The 23,993-nt window shown below is 36.2% G+C and overlaps 1 protein-coding gene across 1 annotated transcript in view; it reads right to left on the reverse strand.

Annotated features, from left to right (window-relative positions):
• Window positions 1-5,575, reverse strand: part of STUM (stum, mechanosensory transduction mediator homolog) — an 82,504-nt gene extending 76,929 nt beyond the window's left edge. Inside the window, exon 1 of the mRNA XM_056568489.1 lies at window positions 5,346-5,575. Coding sequence (XP_056424464.1) covers window positions 5,346-5,505 — 160 coding nt within the window. The 5' untranslated portion in view covers window positions 5,506-5,575. The remainder of the gene's footprint in view (window positions 1-5,345) is intronic.
• Window positions 5,576-23,993: the final 18,418 nt, after the last annotated feature.

Consider the following 23,993-nt stretch of genomic DNA (forward strand, 5'->3'; position numbering starts at 1 on the left):
CTAGTGTGTTACAATGTATCAGTTATATCACAATACCAGTGTGTTACATTGTATCAGTTATATCACAATACTAGTGTGTTACATTGTATCAGTTATATCACAATACTAGTGTGTTACATTGTATCAGTTATATCACATTGCTAGTGTGTTACATTGTATCAGTTATATAACAATGCTAGTGTGTTACATTGTATTAGTTATATCATAATGCTAGTGTGTTACACTGTATCAGTTATATCACAATACCAGTGTGTTACATTGTATCAGTTATATCACAATACCAGTGTGTTACATTGTATCAGTTATATCACAATACCAGTGTGTTACAATGTATCAGTTATATCACAATACCAGTGTGTTACATTGTATCAGTTATATCACAATACCAGTGTGTTACATTGTATCAGTTATATCACAATACCAGTGTGTTACATTGTATCAGTTATATCACAATACCAGTGTGTTACATTGTATCAGTTATATCATAATGCTAGTGTGTTACACTGTATCAGTTATATCACAATGCTAGTGCGTTACATTGTATCAGTTATATCACAATGCTAGTGTGTTACATTGTATCAGTTATATCACAATACTAGTGTGTTACAATGTATCAGTTATATCACAATATTAGTGTGTTACATTCTATCAGTTATATCACAATACTAGTGTGTTCCATTGTATCAGTGCAACAGAATACAAGTGTGTTACATTGTATCAGTTCAACAGAATACTAGTGTGTTACAATGTATCAGTTATATCACAATACTAGTGTGTTACAATGTATCAGTTATATCACAATACTAGTGTGTTCCATTGTATCAGTGCAACAGAATACAAGTGTGTTACATTGTATCAGTTATATCACAATACTAGTGTGTTACAATGTATCAGTTATATCACAATACCAGTGTGTTACATTGTATCAGTTATATCACAATACCAGTGTGTTACATTGTATCAGTTATATCACAATACCAGTGTGTTACATTGTATCAGTTATATCACAATACCAGTGTGTTACATTGTATCAGTTATATCACAATACCAGTGTGTTACATTGTATCAGTTGTATCATAATGCTAGTGTGTTACACTGTATCAGTTATATCACAATGCTAGTGCGTTACATTGTATCAGTTATATCACAATGCTAGTGTGTTACATTGTATCAGTTATATCACAATACTAGTGTGTTACAATGTATCAGTTATATCACAATGCTAGTGTGTTACATTGTATCAGTTATATCACAATACCAGTGTGTTACATTGTATCAGTTATATCACAATGCTAGTGTGTTACATTGTATCAGTTATATCACAATACTAGTATGTTACATTGTATCAGTTATATCACAATGCTAGTGTGTTACATTGTATCAGTTATATCACAATGCTAGTATGTTACATTGTATCAGTTATATCACAATGCTAGTGTGTTACATTGTATCAGTTATATCACAATACTAGATATTATATATTATTTGGAGCAGGAAAAAGCAGTCAATTCTGACAGGACTCCTAAGAGAGACATTGATTAGCCTGTGTTGAGTAAGCTGTCAATCACTATGCGTGGGTGGAGTAAACTGTCAATCACTTTGTGTAGGTGGACTAAGCTGTCAATCACTTTGTGTAGGTGGAGTCAGCTGTCAATCACTGTGTGGGAGGAGTCAGCTGTCAATCACTGTGTGGGAGAATTAAGCTGTCAATCACTGTGTGGAAGGAGAAAGCTGTCAATCATTGTGTGTGGGAGGAGTAAGCTGTCAATCATGGTGTGGGGGTGGAGTACGCTGTCAATCACTGTGTGGGAGGAGTAAGCTGTCAATCATGGTGTGGGGGTGGAGTATGCTGTCAATCACTGTGTGGGAGGAGTAAGCTGTCAATCACTGTGCGTGGGAGAAGTAAGCTGTCAATCATGGTGTGTGGGAGGAGTAAGCTGTCAATCATGGTGTGTGGGAGGAGTATGCTGTCAATCACTGTGTGGGAGGAGCAAGCTGTCAATCACTTTTTTGAGGGAGGAGTAAGTTTGTCAATCACTGTGTGAGGGAGGAGTAAGCTGTCAATCATTGTGTGTGGAAAGAGTAAGCTGTCAATCATTTTGTGTGGAAGGAGTAAGCTGTCACTCAGTGTGTGTGGGAGGAGTAAGCTGTCAATCACTGTGTGTGGGAGGAGTAAGCTGTCAATCACTATGTGTGGGAGGAGTAAGATGTCAATCACTGTGTGTGGGAGGAGTAAGCTGTCAATCATTTTGTGTGGAAGGAGTAAGCTGTCACTCAGTGTGTGTGGGAGGAGTAAGCTGTCAATCACTGTGTGTGGGAGGAGTAAGCTGTCAATCACTATGTGTGGGAGGAGTAAGATGTCAATCACTGTGTGAGGGAGGAGTAAGATGTCAATCATTGTGTGTGGGAGGAGTAAGTTGTCAATCAATGTGTGAGGGAGGAGTAAGCTGTCAATCACTGTGTGTGGGAGGAGTTAGCTGTCAATCACTGTGTGAGGGAGGAGTAAGATGTCAATCACTGTGTGTGGGAGGAGTAAGATGTCAATCACTATGTGTGGGAGGAGTAAGATGTCAATCACTGTGTGAGGGAGGAGTAAGCTGTCAATCACTGTGTGTGGGAGGAGTAAGCTGTCAATCATTGTGTGTGGGAGGAGTAAGATGTCAATCGCTATGTGTGAGAGGAGTAAGATGTCAATCACTGTGTGTGGGAGGAGTAAGCTGTCAATCACTGTGTGAGGGAGGAGTAAGATGTCAATCATTGTGTGTGGGAGGAGTAAGTTGTCAATGTGTGAGGGAGGAGTAAGCTGTCAATCACTGTGTGTGGGAGGAGTTAGCTGTCAATCACTGTGTGAGGGAGGAGTAAGATGTCAATCACTGTGTGTGGGAGGAGTAAGCTGTCAATAACTATGTGTGGGAGGAGTAAGATGTCAATCACTATGAGTGGGAGGAGTAAGATGTCAATCACTGTGTGAGGGAGGAGTAAGCTGTCAATCACTGTGTGTGGGAGGAGTAAGCTGTCAATCATTGTGTGTGGGAGGAGTAAGATGTCAATCGCTATGTGTGGGAGGAGTAAGATGTCAATCACTGTGTGTGGGAGGAGTAAGCTGTCAATCACTGTGTGAGGGAGGAGTAAGATGTCAATCATTGTGTGTGGGAGGAGTAAGTTGTCAATCAATGTGTGAGGGAGGAGTAAGCTGTCAATCACTGTGTGTGGGAGGAGTTAGCTGTCAATCACTGTGTGTGGGAGGAGTTAGCAGGACTCTCCTTTTCTTAATCCTATAAACCTGTATATTACAGCTCGTCTTTTGATAAGTGTCATCTGTAATAAGAATCTTCTACCAGTTTCATGTGAATTCTTCTATAAATATGTGATGAACTGCATTGCCTTTATAGTGCGCACACTGTGTCACCTTATATCCAGGACTGCAACACGGGATCAGTCACATCAGGTTGGTACATTTTATTAGTGTGCTCCATCAGTCTTGTCTGTGTCCTAGAGCTACAATATATCAGTGATATTACAGTATTTTGTCAGTAATGTTTATCCATGTGCTACAGTTCTATCAGTGTATTATATTGTATAACTTCTATTAGTGTTACATTGTATTATATTGTATAACTTCTATTAGTGTTACATTCTATCAGTGTATTATATTGTATAACTTCTATTAGTGTGTTACATTCTATCAGTGTATTATATTGTATAACTTCTATTAGTGCGTTACATTCTATCAGTGTATTATATTGTATAACTTCTATTAGTGTTACATTGTATTATATTGTATAACTTCTATTAGTGTTACATTCTATCAGTGTATTATATTGTATAACTTCTATTAGTGCGTTACATTCTATCAGTGTATTATATTGTATAACTTCTATTAGTGCGTTACATTCTATCAGTGTATTATATTGTATAACTTCTATTAGTGTTACATTGTATTATATTGTATAACTTCTATTAGTGCGTTACATTCTATCAGTGTATTATATTGTATAACTTCTATTAGTGTTACATTCTATCAGTTCTATCCACATATGACATTGTATCAGTGTGTTATTTTATCATTCCTATCCCTGTGCTACATTGTATCAGTTTTATCAGTGTGTTACAGTCTATCAGTTTATTACATTGCAACAGTATTTTACATATCAGTGTGATACATTGTATTAGGTATATCACTGTGATACATTGTATCAGTTCTACCATTGGTACAATGTATCAGTGTGTTACATTGTATCAGTATTACATCTCATTAGTTCTCTTTGTGTTACATTGTATCAGTTATATCAGTGTGTTACATTGTATCAGTATTATATTGTATCAGTGCTGTCAGTGTGTTACATTGCATTAGTTATACAGTATTAGTGTGTTACATTGTATCAGTGCTGTCAGTATGTTACCTTGTATCAGTTATATCAGTGTGTTACATCGTATGAGTATTATATTGTATCAGTGTTACATCGTATGAGTATTATATTGTATCAGTGTTACATCGTATGAGTATTATATTGTATCAGTGTTACATTGTATGAGTATTATATTGTATCAGTGTTACATTGTATCAGTATTGTATTGTATCAGTGCTGTCACATTCTATCAGTGCGGTCGGTCTGTTACATTGTGTCAGTATTGTAGTGTATCAGTGTTACATTGTATCAGTATTATATTGTATCAGTGTTACATTGTATAAGTATTATATTGTATCAGTGTTACATTGTATCAGTATTGTATTGTATCAGTGCTGTCACATTCTATCAGTGCTGTCAGTCTGTTACATTGTATCAGTATTATATTGTATCAGTGTTACATTGTATCAGTATTGTAGTGTATCTGTGTTACATTGTATCAGTATTGTATTGTATCAGTGCTGTCACATTCTATCAGTGCTGTCAGTCTGTTACATTGTATCAGTATTATATTGTATCAGTGTTACATTGTATCAGTATTGTAGTGTATCTGTGTTACATTGTATCAGTATTGTATTGTATCAGTGCTGTCACATTCTATCAGTGCTGTCAGTCTGTTACATTGTGTCAGTATAATATTGTATCAGTGTTACATTGTATGAGTATTATATTGTATCAGTGTTACATTGTATCAGTATTGTATTGTATCAGTGCTGTCACATTCTATCAGTGCTGTCGGTCTGTTACATTGTGTCAGTAACACCTGTGTAACAATTCTGCCCGGAATAAACAGATTTCATCATGAAACAAACTTTCCAGTGAACAGGTGGATGGTGGGAGCGGAGCCCAGCTCTCTAGGCTCCGGACGGGCTCTCCTGCCCACAGCTGCCTATCACCCCACATCACCCTTCATGATATAAATAAGATGGCACTTACCCAGCCCTGGCACAAAAGTATTGAGGAAGAGGCAGATGACAGCCACAGGGAAAGGCATATAGGGGATGGCAGCTCTGAGGGGTCCTTTCTTCTCCCTCACTTGGACCACCACCCCACTGGCTGCGCCCTTCTCTATTGTGTCCCCTTCCTTGATGTCCATGGTGCCCTCAGCTCTGCCCTCAGAGGAGATGTGAGTCCTGGAAGTTGTGGAGGGTTGTGGGGTCAGATGGCGACAGAGAAGACTGTGCTGAGTCTCTCCTCCTCCTCCTCCCTGTTATCCCTCCTCCTCATCCCTGCTCCAGAGCTGCGCACATCACAGGAATACTATTACTCCTTATACTAATGATACTGCTATATAATGCATCACAGGAATACTACTACTCCTTATACTAATGATACTGCTATATAATGCATCACAGGAATACTACTACTCCTTATACTAATGATACTGCTATATAATACATCACAGGAATACTACTACTCCTTATACTAATGATACTGCTATATAATGCAACACAGGAATACTACTACTCCTTATACTAATGATACTGCTATATAATACATCACAGGAATACTATTACTCCTTATACTAATAATACTGCTATATAATACATCACAGGAATACTACTACTACTCCTTATAATAATGATACTGCTATATAATACATCACAGGAATACTACTACTCCTTATACTAATACTACTGCTATATAATGCATCACATGAATACTACTACTACTCCTTATACTAATACTACTGCTATATAATGCATCACATGAATACTACTACTACTCCTTATACTAATACTACTGCTATATAATACATCACAGGAATACTACTACTACTCCTTATACTAATGAAACTGCTATATAATACATCACAGGAATACTACTACTCCTTATACTAATGATACTGCTATATAATACATCACAGGAATACTACTACTACTCCTTATACTAATGAAACTGCTATATAATACATCACAGGAATACTACTACTCCTTATACTAATGCTACTGCTATATAATACATCACATGAATACTACTACTACTCCTTATACTAAAACTACTGCTATATAATACATCACATGAATACTACTACTCCTTATACTAATACTACTGCTATATAATACATCACATGAATACTACTACTACTCCTTATACTAATGAAACTGCTATATAATACATCACAGGAATACTACTACTCTTTATACTGATGCTACTGCTATATAATACATCACATGAATACTACTACTACTCCTTATACTAATACTACTGCTATATAATACATCACATGAATACTCCTCCTCCTTATACTAATACTACTGCTATATAATACATCACAGGAATACTACTACTACTCCTTATACTAATACTGCTATATAATACATCACAGAAATACTACTACTACTCCTTATACTAATACTACTGCTATATAATACATCACAGGAATACTACTACTACTCCTTATACTAATGATACAGCTATATAATGCATCACAGGAATACTACTACTACTCCTTATACTAATGATACTGCTATATAATACATCACAGGAATACTACTACTCCTCCTTATATTAATACTACTGCTATCTAATACATCACATGAATACTACTACTACTCCTTATACTAATGCTACTGCTATATAATACATCACATGAATACTACTACTACTCCTTATACTAATACTACTGCTATATAATGCATCACATGAATACTACTACTACTCCTTATACTAATACTACTGCTATATAATACATCACATGAATACTACTACTACTCCTTATACTAATAATACTGCTATATAATACATCACATGAATACTACTACTCCTCCTTATACTAATACTACTGCTATATAATACATCACATGAATACTACTACTACTCCTTATACTAATGCTACTGCTATAGAATACATCACATGAATACTACTACTACTCCTTATACTACTGCTATATAATGCATCACATGAATACTACTACTACTCCTTATACTAATACTACTGCTATATAATACATCACATGAATACTACTACTACTCCTTATACTAATACTACTGCTATATAATGCATCACAGGAATACTACTACTACTACTCCTTATACTAATAATACTGCAATATAATACATCACAGGAATACTACTACTACTCCTTATACTAATACTACTGCTATATAATGCATCACAGGAATACTACTACTAATACCCCTTATACCAATACTACTGTTATATAATACATCACATGAATACTACTACTACTCCTTATACTAATACTACTGCTATATAATACATCACATGAATACTGCTAATACCCCTTATACTAATACTACTGTTATATAATACATCACATGAATACTACTACTACTCCTTATACTAATACTACTGCTATATAATACATGACATGAATACTACTACTACTCCTTATACTAATACTACTGCTATATAATGCATCACATGAATACTACTACTACTCCTTATACTAATACTACTGCTATATAATACATCACATGAATACTACTATTACTACTCCTTATACTAATAGTACTGCTATATAATACATGACATGAATACTACTACTACTCCTTATACTAATACTACTGCTATATAATGCATCACAGGAATACTACTAATACTACTCCTTATACTAATAATACTGCAATATAATACATCACAGGAATTCTACTACTACTCCTTATACTAATAATACTGCAATATAATACATCACAGGAATACTACTACTACTCCTTATACTAATACTACTGCTATATAATACATCACATGAATACTACTACTACTCCTTATACTAATACTACTGCTATATAATACATCACAGGAATACTACTACTACTCCTTATACTAATACTACTGCTATATAATACATCACAGGAATACTACTACTACTCCTTATACTAATCCTACTGTTATGTAATACATCACAGGAATACTACTACTACTCCTTATACTAATACTACTGCTATATAATACATCACAGGAATACTACTACTACTCCTTATACTAATACTACTGCTATAAAATACATCACATGAATACTACTACTACTCCTTATACTAATACTACTGCTATATAATACATCACATGAATACTACTACTACTCCTTATACTAATACTACTGCTATATAATACATCACATGAATACTATTACTACTCCTTATACTAATACTACTGCTATATAATGCATCACATGAATACTGCTAATACCCCTTATACTAATACTACTGTTATATAATACATCACATGAATACTACTACTACTCCTTATACTAATACTACTGCTATATAATACATGACATGAATACTACTACTACTCCTTATACTAATACTACTGCTATATAATGCATCACAGAAATACTACTACTACTCCTTATACTAATACTACTGCTATATAATACATCACATGAATACTACTACTACTACTCCTTATACTAATACTACTGCTATATAATACATCACATGAATACTACTACTACTCCTTATACTAATACTACTGCTATATAATGCATCACATGAATACTACTACTACTCCTTATACTAATACTACTGCTATATAATACATCACATGAATACTACTACTACTCCTTATACTAATACTACTGCTATATAATACATGACATGAATACTACTACTACTCCTTCTACTAATACTACTGCTATATAATGCATCACAGGAATACTACTACTACTACTACTCCTTATACTAATAATACTGCAATATAATACATCACAGGAATACTACTACTACTACTCCTTATACTAATACTACTGCTATATAATACATCAAATGAATACTACTGCTACTCCTTATACTAATACTACTGCTATATAATACATCACAGGAATACTACTACTACTCCTTATACTAATACTACTGCTATATAATACATCACATGAATACTATTACTACTCCTTATACTAATACTACTGCTATATAATGCATCACATGAATACTACTACTACTACTCCTTATACTAATACTACTGCTATATAATACATCACATGAATACTACTACTACTCCTTATACTAATACTACTGCTATATAATGCATCACAGGAATACTACTACTACTCCTTATACTAATACTACTGCTATATAACACATCACAGGAATACTACTCCTTATACTAATACTGCTATATAATACATCACAGGAATACTACTACTACTCCTTATACTAATACTGCTATATAATAAATCACAGGAATACTACTCCTACTCCTTATACAAATAATACTGCTATATAATACATCACATGAATACTACTACTAATACCCCTTATACTAATAATACTGCAATATAATACATCACAGGAATACTACTACTACCCCTCATACTAATACTGCTATATAATACATCACATGAATACTACTACTAATACCCCTTATACTAATAATACTGCAATACAATACATCACAGGAATACTACTACTACTCCTTATACTAATACTGCTATATAATACATCACAGGAATACTACTACTACTCCTTATACTAATACTGCTATATAATACATCACAGGAATACTACTACTACTCCTTATACTAATACTACGGCTATATAATACATCACATGAATACTACTACTAATACCCCTTATACTAATAATACTGCAACATAATACATCACAGGAATACTACTACTACTCCTTATACAAATACTACTGCTATATAATACATCACAGGAATACTACTACTACTTCTTATATTAATACTACTGCTATATAATACATCACAGGAATACTACTACTACTCCTTATACTAATACCACTGCTATATAATACATCACAGGAATACTACTACTACTCCTTATACTAATACTGCTATATAATACATCACAGGAATACTACTACTACTCCTTATACTAATACTACTGCTATATAATACATCACAGGAATACTACTACTACTCCTTATACTAATACTGCTATATAATACATCACAGAAATACTACTACTACTCCTTATACTAATACTACTGCTATATAATACATCACAGGAGTACTACTACTACTCCTTATACTAATGATACAGCTATATAATGCATCACAGGAATACTACTACTACTCCTTATACTAATGATACTGCTATATAATGCATCACAGGAATACTACTACTCCTCCTTATATTAATACTACTGCTATCTAATACATCACATGAATACTACCACTACTCCTTATACTAATACTACTGCTATATAATGCATCACACGAATACTACTACTACTCCTTATACTAATGCTACTGCTATATAATACATCACATGAATACTACTACTACTCCTTATACTAATACTACTGCTATATAATGCATCACATGAATACTACTACTACTCCTTATACTAATACTACTGCTATATAATACATCACATGAATACTACTACTACTCCTTATACTAATAATACTGCTATATAATACATCACATGAATACTACTACTCCTCCTTATACTAATACTACTGCTATATAATACATCACATGAATACTACTACTACTCCTTATACTAATGCTACTGCTATGTAATACATCACATAAATACTACTACTACTCCTTATACTAATACTACTGCTATATAATGCATCACATGAATACTACTACTACTCCTTATACTAATACTACTGCTATATAATGCATCACATGAATACTACTACTACTCCTTATACTAATACTACTGCTATATAATACATCACATGAATACTACTACTACTCCTTATACTAATACTACTGCTATATAATGCATCACAGGAATACTACTACTACTACTCCTTATACTAATAATACTGCAATATAATACATCACAGGAATACTACTACTTCTCCTTATACTAATACTACTGCTATATAATGCATCACAGGAATACTACTACTAATACCCCTTATACCAATACTACTGTTATATAATACATCACATGAATACTACTACTACTCCTTATACTAATACTACTGCTATATAATACATCACATGAATACTGCTAATACCCCTTATACTAATACTACTGTTATATAATACATCACATGAATACTACTACTACTCCTTATACTAATACTACTGCTATATAATACATGACATGAATACTACTACTACTCCTTATACTAATACTACTGCTATATAATGCATCACAGAAATACTACTACTACTCCTTATACTAATACTACTGCTATATAATACATCACATGAATACTACTACTACTCCTTATACTAATACTACTGCTATATAATACATCACATGAATACTACTACTACTCCTTATACTAATACTACTGCTATATAATGCATCACATGAATACTACTACTACTCCTTATACTAATACTACTGCTATATAATACATCACATGAATACTACTATTACTACTCCTTATACTAATACTACTGCTATATAATACATGACATGAATACTACTACTACTCCTTATACTAATACTACTGCTATATAATGCATCACAGGAATACTACTACTACTACTCCTTATACTAATAATACTGCAATATAATACATCACAGGAATACTACTACTACTCCTTATACTAATAATACTGCAATATAATACATCACAGGAATACTACTACTACTCCTTATACTAATACTACTGCTATATAATACATCACAGGAATACTACTACTACTCCTTATACTAATACTACTGCTATAAAATACATCACATGAATACTACTACTACTCCCTATACTAATACTACTGCTATATAATACATCACATGAATACTACTACTACTCCTTATACTAATACTACTGCTATATAATACATCACATGAATACTATTACTACTCCTTATACTAATACTACTGCTATATAATGCATCACATGAATACTACTACTACTCCTTATACTAATACTACTGCTATATAATACATCACATGAATACTACTACTACTCCTTATACTAATCTAATACTACTGCTATATAATGCATCACAGGAATACTACTACTACTCCTTATACTAATACTACTGCTATATAATACATCACAGGAATACTACTCCTTATACTAATACTGCTATATGATACATCACAGGAATACTACTACTAATACCCCTTATACTAATAATACTGCAATATAATACATCACAGGAATACTACTACTACTCCTTATACTAATACTGCTATATAATACATCACAGGAATACTACTCCTACTCCTTATACAAATAATACTGCAATATAATACATCACAGGAATACTACTACTACCCCTTATACTAATACTGCTATATAATACATCACATGAATACTACTACTAATACCCCTTATACTAATAATACTGCAATACAATACATCACAGGAATACTACTACTACTCCTTATACTAATACTGCTATATAATACATCACAGGAATACTACTACTACTCCTTATACTAATACTGCTATATAATACATCACAGGAATACTGCTAATACCCCTTATACTAATACTACTGTTATATAATACATCACATGAATACTACTACTACTCCTTATACTAATACTACTGCTATATAATACATGACATGAAAACTACTACTCCTTATACTAATACTACTGCTATATAATGCATCACAGAAATACTACTACTACTCCTTATACTAATACTACTGCTATATAATACATCACATGAATACTACTACTACTCCTTATACTAATACTACTGCTATATAATACATCACATGAATACTACTACTACTCCTTATACTAATACTACTGCTATATAATGCATCACATGAATACTACTACTACTCCTTATACTAATACTACTGCTATATAATACATCACATGAATACTACTACTACTCCTTATACTAATACTACTGCTATATAATACATGACATGAATACTACTACTACTCCTTATACTAATACTACTGCTATATAATGCATCACAGGAATACTACTACTACTACTCCTTATACTAATAATACTGCAATATAATACATCACTGGAATACTACTACTACTCCTTATACTAATAATATTGCAATATAATGCATCACAGGAATACTACTACTACTCCTTATACTAATACTACTGCTATATAATACATCACATGAATACTACTACTACTCCTTATACTAATACTACTGCTATATAATACATCACAGGAATACTACTACTACTCCTTATACTAATACTACTGCTATATAATACATCACAGGAATGCTACTACTACTCCTTATACTAATACTACTGCTATAAAATACATCACATGAATACTACTACTACTCCTTATACTAATACTACTGCTATATAATACATCACATGAATACTATTACTACTCCTTATACTAATACTACTGCTATATAATGCATCACATGAATACTACTACTACTCCTTATACTAATACTACTGCTATATAATACATCACATGAATACTACTACTACTCCTTATACTAATACTACTGCTATATAATGCATCACAGGAATACTACTACTACTCCTTATACTAATACTACTGCTATATAATACATCACAGGAATACTACTCCTTATACTAATACTGCTATATGATACATCACAGGAATATTACTACTAATACCCCTTATACTAATAATACTGCAATATAATACATCACAGGAATACTACTACTACTCCTTATACTAATACTGCTATATAATACATCACAGGAATACTACTACTACTCCTTATACAAATAATACTGCTATATAATACATCACATGAATACTACTACTAATACCCCTTATACTAATAATACTGCAATATAATACATCACAGGAATACTACTACCCCTTATACTAATACTGCTATATAATACATCACATGAATACTACTACTAATACCCCTTATACTAATAATACTGCAATACAATACATCACAGGAATACTACTACTACTCCTTATACTAATACTGCTATATAATACATCACAGGAATACCACTACTACTCCTTATACTAATACTGCTATATAATACATCACAGGAATACTACTACTACTCCTTATACTAATACTACAGCTATATAATACATCACATGAATACTACTACTAATTCCCCCTATACTAATAATACTGTAACATAATACATCACAGGAATACTACTACTACTCCTTATACAAATACTACTGCTATATAATACATCACAGGAATACTACTACTACTCCTTATATTAATACTACTGCTATATAATACATCACAGGAATACAACTACTACTCCTTATACTAATACCACTGCTATAAAATACATCACAGGAATACTACTACTACTCCTTATACTAATACTGCTATATAATACATCACAGGAATACTACTACTACTCCTTATACTAATACTACTGCTATATAATACATCACAGGAATACTACTACTACTCCTTATACTATTACTGCTATATAATACATCACAGGAATACTACTACTACTCCTTATACTAATACTACTGCTATATAATAGATCACATGAATACTACTACTACTACCCCTTATACGAATGATACTGCTATATAATACATCACAGGAATACTACTACTACTCCTTATACTAATAATACTGCAATATAATACATCACAGGAATACTACTACCCCTTATACTAATACTGCTATATAATACATCACAGGAATACTACTACTACTCCTTATACTAATAATAATGCTATATAATACATCACATGAATTCTACTACTACTCCTTATACTAATACTACTGCTATATAATACATCACAGCAATACTACTACTACTACCCCTTATACTAATACTGCTATATAATACATCACATGAATACTACTACAACTCCTTATACTAATACTACTATATAATAAATCACATGAATACTACTACTACTCCTTATACTAATACTACTGCTATATAATACATCACAGAAATACTACTACTACTCCTTATACTAATACTACTAATATATAATACATCACAGGAATACTACTACAACTCCTTATACTAATACTACAGCTATATAATGCATCACAGGAATACTACTACTCTTCCTTATACTAATATTACTGCTATATAATACATCGCATTAATACTACTACTACTACTACTCCTTATACTAATACTACTGCTATATAATACATCACATGAATACTACTACTAATACCCCTTATACTAATAATACTGCAAAATAATACATCACATGAATACTACTACTACTACTCCTTATACTAATACTACTGCTATGTAATACATCACATGAATACTACTACTAATACCCCTTATACTAATAATACTGCAATATAAAACATCACAGGAATACTACTACTCCTCCTTATACTAATACTACTGCTATATAATACATCACAGGAATACTACTACTACTCCTTATACTAATACTACTGCTATATAATACATCACATGAATACTACTACTACTACCCCTTATACTAATGATACTGCTATATAATACATCACAGGAATACTACTACTACTCATTATACTAATAATACTGCAATATAATACATCACAGGAATACTACTTCCCCTTATACTAATACTGCTATATAATACATCACAGGAATACTGCTACTACTCCTTATACTAATACTACTGCTATATAATACATCACAGCAATACTACTACTACTACCCCTTATACTAATACTGCTATATAATACATCACATGAATACTACTACTACTCCTTATACTAATACTACTGCTATATAATACATCACAGGAATACTACTCCTTATACTACTGATACTAATATATAATACATCACAGGAATACTACTACTACTACCCCTTATACTAATACTGCTATATAATACATCACATGAATACTACTACTACTCCTTATACTAATACTACTGCTATATAATACATCACATGAATACTACTACTACTACTACCCCTTATACTAATACTACTGCTATATAATACATCACATGAATACTACTACTACTACCCCTTATACTAATAATAGTACTGCTATATAATACATCACAGGAATACTACTACTTCTTCTTATACTAATACTGATATATAATACATCACATGAATACTACTACTACCCCTTATACTAATAATACTGCTATATAACACATCACAGGAATACTAATACTGCTATATAATACATCACAGGAATACTACTACTACCCCTCATAATACTGCTATATAATACATCACAGGAATACTACTACTACTACCCTTCATAATAATACTGCTATATAATACATCACAGGAATACTACTTCTACTCCTTATACTAATACTGCAATATAATACATCACAGGAATACTACTACTACCCCTCATAATAATACTGCAATATAATACATCACAGGAATACTACTACTACTCCTTATACTAATAATACTGCAATATAATACATCACAGGAACACTACTACTACTCCTTATACTAATAATACTGCAATATAATACATCACAGGAATACTACTACTACTACCCCTCATAATAATACTGCTATATAATACATCACAGGAATACTACTACTACTCCTTATACTAATACTGCAATATAATACATCACAGGAATACTACTACTACCCCTCATAATAATACTGCAATATAATACATCACAGGAATACTACTATTACTCCTTATACTAATAATACTGCAATATAATACATCACAGGAACACTACTACTACTCCTTATACTAATAATACTGCAATATAATACATCACAGGAACACTACTACTCCTTATACTAATAATACTGCAATATAATACATCACAGGAACACCACTACTACTCCTTATACTAATACTGCTATATAACACATCACAGGAATACTACTACTACCCCTCATAATAATACTGCTATATAATACATCACAGGAATACTACAACTACTCCTTATACTAATACTGCTATATGATACATCACAGAAATACTACTACTACTCCTTATACTAATACTACTGCTATATAATACATCACAGCATTACTACTACTACTACCCCTTATACTAATACTGCTATATAATACATCACATGAATGCTACTACTACTCCTTATATTAATACTACTGCTATATAATACATCACAGGAATACTACTCCTTATACTAATGATACTAATATATAATACATCACAGGAATACTACTACTACTACCCCTTATACTAATACTGCTATATAATACATCACATGAATACTACTACTACTCCTTATACTAATACTACTGCTATATAATACATCACATGAATACTACTACTACTACTACCACCCCTTATACTAATACTACTGCTTTATAATACATCACATGAATACTACTACTACTACCCCTTATACTAATAATAGTACTGCTATATAATACATCACAGGAATACTACTACTCCTTCTTATACTAATACTGATATATAATACATCACATGAATACTACTACTACCCCTTATACTAATAATACTGCTATATAACACATTACAGGAATACTAATACTGCTATATAATACATCACAGGAATACTACTACTACCCCTCATAATAATACTGCAATATAATACATCACAGGAACACTACTACTACTCCTTATACTAATACTGCAATATAATACATCACAGGAATACTACTACTACCCCTCATAATAATACTGCAATATAATACATCACAGGAATACTACTACTACCCCTTATACTAATAATACTGCTATATAATACATCACAGGAACACTACTACTACTCCTTATGCTAATACTGCTATATAATACATCACAGGAATACTACTACTACTCCTTATACTAATACTGCTATATGATACATCACAGAAATACTACTACTACCCCTTGTACTAATACTGCTATATAATACATCACAGGAATACTACTACTACCCCTTATGTTAATACTGCTATATAAGACATCACAGAAATACTACTACTACCCCGTATACTAATACTGCTATATAGTACATCACAGGAATACTACTACTACCCCTTATACTAATACTGCTATATAAGACATCACAGAAATACTACTACTACTACCCCTTATACTAATACTGCTATATAATACACCACATGAATATTACTACTACCCCTTATACTAATACTGCTATATAATACATCACAGGAATACTACTACAACTACCCCTTATACTAATACTGCTATATAATACATCACAGGAATACTACTACAACTACCCCTTATACTTATACTGCTATATAATACATCACAGGAATACTACTACAACTACCCCTTATACTAATATTGCTATATAATACATCACAGAAATACTACTACTACCCCTCATAAAAATACTGCTATATAATACATCACAGGAACACTACTACTACCCCTTATACTAATAATACTGCTATATAATACATCACAGGAATACTACATCTACCCCTTATACTAATACTGCTATATAATACATCACAGGAATACTACTACTACTCCTTATACTAATACCACTGTTATATAATACATCACAGGAATACTACTACTACCCCTTATACTAATACTGCTATATAATACATCACAGAAATACTACTACTACTCCTTATACTAATAATACTGCAATATAATACATCACAGGAACACTACTACCCCTTATACTAATACTGCTATATAATACATCACAGGAATGCTACTACTATCCCTTATACTAATACTGCTATATAATACATCACAGGAATACTACTACTACCCCTTATACTAATACTGCTATATAATACATCACAGGAATACTACTACTACCCCTTATACTAATACTACTGCTATATAATACATCACAGGAATACTACTATTACCCTTTATACTAATACTGCAATATAATACTTCACAGGAATACTGTTACGCCGAGCGCTCCGGGTCCCTGCTCCTCCCCGGAGCGCTCACGGCGTCTCTCTCCCTGCAGCGCCCCGGTCAGTCCCGCTGACCGGGAGCGCTGCACTGACATGGCCGTGGGGGATGCTATTCGCACAGCGGGACGCGCCCGCTCGCGAATCGCATCCCAAGTCACTTACCCGTCCCGGTCTCCTGCTGTCATGTGCTGGCGTGCGCGGCTCCGCTCTCTAGGGCGCGCGCGCGCCAGCTCTCTGAGACTTAAAGGGCCAGTGCACCAATGATTGGTGCCTGGCCCAATTAGCTTAATTGGCTTCCACCTGCTCCCTGGCTATATCTGCTCACTGCCCCTGCACTCCCTGGCCGGATCTTGTTGCCTTGTGCCAGTGAAAGCGTTTAGTGTTGTCCAAAGCCTGTGTTACCTGAACTCCTGCTATCCATCTTGACTACGAACCTTGCCGCCTGCCCCGACCTTCTGCTACGTCTGACCTTGCCTCTGCCTAGTCCTTCTGTCCCACGCCTTCTCAGCAGTCAGCGAGGTTGAGCCGTTGCTAGTGGATACGACCTGGTTGCTACTGCCGCAGCAAGACCATCCCGCTTTGCGCGGGCTCTGGTGAACACCAGTAGCCTCTTAGAACCGGTCCACCAGCACGGTCCACGTCAATCCCTCGCTGACACAGAGGATCCACTACCTGTAAGCCGAATCGTGACAGTAGATCCGGCCATGGATCCCGCTGAGGTGCCGCTGCCAAGTCTCGCTGACCTTCCCACGGTGGTCGCTCAGCAATCGCAGCAGATTGCCCAACAAGGACAGCAGCTGTCGCAGTTGACCGCCACGTTACAGCAACTTCTGCCTCTGCTACAGCAGCAACCATCTCCTGCACCTCCTCCGCAGCGAGTGGCCGCTCCTAGCCTCCGCTTGTCCTTGCCGGACAAATTTGATGGGGACTCTAGACTCTGCCGTGGATTTCTGTCCCAATGTTCCCTGCATATGGAGATGTTGTCGGACTTGTTTCCTACAGAACGGTCTAAGGTGGCGTTCGTAGTGAGCCTTCTTTCAGGAAAGGCCTTGTCTTGGGCCACACCGCTCTGGGACCGCAATGATCCTGCCACAGCCACAGTCCAGTCCTTCTTCGCTGAAGTCCGTAGTGTCTTCGAGGAACCAGCCCGAGCTTCTTCTGCCGAGACTGCCCTGCTGAACCTGGTCCAGGGTAATTCTTTAGTGGGCGAGTACGCCATCCAATTTCGTACTCTTGCTTCCGAATTATCATGGAATAACGAGGCTCTCTGCGCGACCTTTAAAAAAGGCCTATCCAGTAGCATCAAGGATGTGCTGGCCGCACGAGAGATTCCTGCCAACCTGCAAGAACTTATCCATTTGGCCACCCGCATTGACATGCGTTTTTCTGAGAGACATCAGGAGCTCCGCCAGGAAAAAGACTTAGATCTCTGGGCACCTCTCCCACAGCATCCTTTGCAGTCTACGCCTGTGCCTCCCGCCGAGGAGGCCATGCAAGTGGATCGGTCTCGCCTGACCCAGGAAGAGAGGAATCGCCGTAGGGAAGAAAATCTTTGTCTGTATTGTGCCAGTACTGAGCATTTCTTGGTGGATTGCCCTATTCGTCCTCCACGTCTGGGAAACGCACGCACGCACCCAGCTCACGTGGGTGTGGCGTCTCTTGGTTCAAAGTCTGCTTCTCCACGTCTCACGGTGCCCGTGCGGATTTCTCCTTCAGCCAACTCCTCCCTCTCAGCCGTGGCCTGCTTGGACTCTGGTGCCTCTGGGAATTTAATTTTGGAGTCTTTGGTGAATAAATTCTGCATCCCGGTGACCCGTCTCGTCAAGCCGCTCTACATTTCCGCGGTCAACGGAGTCAGATTGGATTGCACCGTGCGTTACCGCACAGAACCTCTCTTGATGTGTATTGGAACCCATCACGAAGTGATTGAGTTCTTCGTCCTTCCCAACTGTACCTCTGAGGTCCTCCTCGGTCTGCCATGGCTCCGGCTTCATTCTCCCACCCTTGACTGGACCACCGGGGAGATCAAGAACTGGGACTCTGCTTGCCATAGGAAGTGCCTCTCCCCCCCTCCCAGTCCCGTCAGGCAAGCCTCAGTGCCTCCTCATGGCCCCCGTCCTGGTGACACACTGCCCCGTGCCAGGCTTCGCCCTCTGCCCTCCCTCCCCATTCCCACTCCTGCTGTACTGCCTGCCTTTGAGGAAACCCTCCATTTACTCCCGGTGTCCTCGTCCCAGGTAAAGCAGTTGTCGGACAAAAAAAGGGGGAGACCTAAGGGGGGGGTACTGTTACGCCGAGCGCTCCGGGTCCCTGCTCCTCCCCGGAGCGCTCACGGCGTCTCTCTCCCTGCAGCGCCCCGGTCAGTCCCGCTGACCGGGAGCGCTGCACTGACATGGCCGTCGGGGATGCGATTCGCACAGCGGGACGCGCCCGCTCGCGAATCGCATCCCAAGTCACTTACCCGTCCCGGTCTCCTGCTGTCATGTGCTGGCGCGCGCGGCTCCGCTCTCTAGGGCGCGCGCGCGCGCCAGCTCTCTGAGACTTAAAGGGCCAGTGCACCAATGATTGGTGCCTGGCCCAATTAGCTTAATTGGCTTCCACCTGCTCCCTGGCTATATCTGCTCACTGCCCCTGCACTCCCTGGCCGGATCTTGTTGCCTTGTGCCAGTGAAAGCGTTTAGTGTTGTCCAAAGCCTGTGTTACCTGAACTCCTGCTATCCATCTTGACTACGAACCTTGCCGCCTGCCCCGACCTTCTGCTACGTCTGACCTTGCCTCTGCCTAGTCCTTCTGTCCCACGCCTTCTCAGCAGTCAGCGAGGTTGAGCCGTTGCCAGTGGATACGACCTGGTTGCTACTGCCGCAGCAAGACCATCCCGCTTTGCGGCGGGCTCTGGTGAACACCAGTAGCCTCTTAGAACCGGTCCACCAGCACGGTCCACGCCAATCCCTCGCTGACACAGAGGATCCACTACCTGTAAGCCGAATCGTGACAAATACTACTATTACCCTTTATACTAATACTGCTATATAATATGTGGTGTCTTGGGTGGAATGGTGGAATAGGGTGTTACGAGTACTAGTGTGGGGTATTGGAATTAACCCTTTGTTATCGTGACGCCAGGGTGGGTTTCCTAATGGTTAATGGGTCTACCGCCAACCATCCCATAAACGGTAGGGAGAAATAACGGAATGTCCACAGCAGATATTTATGAAAACCAGAATATAATTTACTGCTTATTTTATGCAACTGCAGATAACAAGACAGTCTTTGTATAGAGAACGTAGTTCAGGTTCCTCACAGGGTTGCTGGGACTTCTGAGATATCGCTGAGCTTTGATTTGCTAGCTGCTGTGCTACTGAATTTATGATAATTGAGTTGCAGTAGTCACACAGGATTTTAGTAATTTTGAGCTGGATAACTCACGGTTTAGTGGCTGCGGAAGAATCGGCTTCAGGCTTCAGGCCTAACTTGAATTGATGATGCGATATAAGATTAGTGCTGCTTGATAGTCCGGAACTAAGAGAGTGAGTTTAGTGGAAGCAGCCCCTTATATATTAAGGGGGTTGAACAAAGCTCATTGGATAGCCAATCCTGTCAGTCCTGACCCAAGGAACTCTGGGTATAACACACGACCCAAAGGTCCTTGAACCATAGTATAACATAAATTAAAGACACGTGACCTCTAAGGACCTATACAGAGGCATCCTATATTTTAAATATATAAATATATACATTGAATATTACATCATTAACCCCTTAACGACGCAGGACGTATATTTACGTCCTGCGCCGGCTCCCGCGATATGAAGCGGGATCGCGCCGCGATCCCGCATCATATCGCGTCGGTCCCGACGCTCATCAACGGCCGGGACCCGCGGCTAATCACCCCCCTTTTCCCATAAAAAAAAATAAAACAGTGTAAAAAAAAATAAAAATAAAAATATGTGGTATCGCCGCGTGCGTAAATGTCCGAACTATAAAAATATATCATTAATTAAACCGCACGGCCAATGGCGTACGCGCAAAAAAATTCCAAAGTCAAAAGTCACTTTTTATACCACTAAAAAATGAATAAAAAGTGATCAAAAAGTCCGATCAAAACAAAAATCATACCGATAAAAACTTCAGATCACGGCGCAAAAAATGAGTCCTCATACCGTCCTGTACGTGGAAAAATAAAAAAAGTTATAGGGGTCAGAAGATGACATTTTTGAACGTATAAATTTTCCTGCATGTAGTTATGATTTTTTCCAGAAGTGCGACAAAATCAAACCTATATAAGTAGGGTATCATTTTAACCGTATGGACCTACAGAATAATAAGGTGTAATTTTTACCGAAATATGCACTGCGTAGAAACGGAAGCCCCCAAAAGTTACAAAATGGCGTTTTTCTTCAATTTTGTCGCACAATGATTTTTTTTTCCATTTTGCCGTGCATTTTTGGGTAAAACGACTAATTTCACTGCAAAGTAGAATTGGCGACGCAAAAAACAAGCCATAATATGGATTTTTAGGTGGAAAATTGAAAGGGTTATGATTTTTAAAAGGTAAGGAGGAAAAAACGAAAGTGCAAAAACTGAAAAACCCTGAGTCCTTAAGGGGTTAAGAGGCGACCAGGGGTTAACTCTTCAGGAGAGCCCATTAGCATGGAGTGACTCTGGCTGAGGGGACTTTAGACAGAGGGACAGGACTAAGTCCTGTACCGGGACACCACAAACCCCCTTACTTAAAATAAGTTGTCCTCAACGAAGGTCGCCAAAGACAGAGGCATGAAATGAGAAAGTCCAACACAGTCCTGGGCATAATGAAGAATGTCCTTAATCGGGCTGTAGGCAATAACAAGAGAGAGTCCTTGCGCATAATAGAATGTCCATGCAAGCTCCAACAAGATTATAATGAATTAAGTCACAAACAGGGTTGGTAAGCATGGTATCACCATGTTACTTTACTTTAT

Source organism: Hyla sarda, chromosome 3, assembly GCF_029499605.1.
Source record: "Hyla sarda isolate aHylSar1 chromosome 3, aHylSar1.hap1, whole genome shotgun sequence".
Taxonomy (NCBI): Eukaryota; Metazoa; Chordata; class Amphibia; order Anura; family Hylidae; genus Hyla; species Hyla sarda.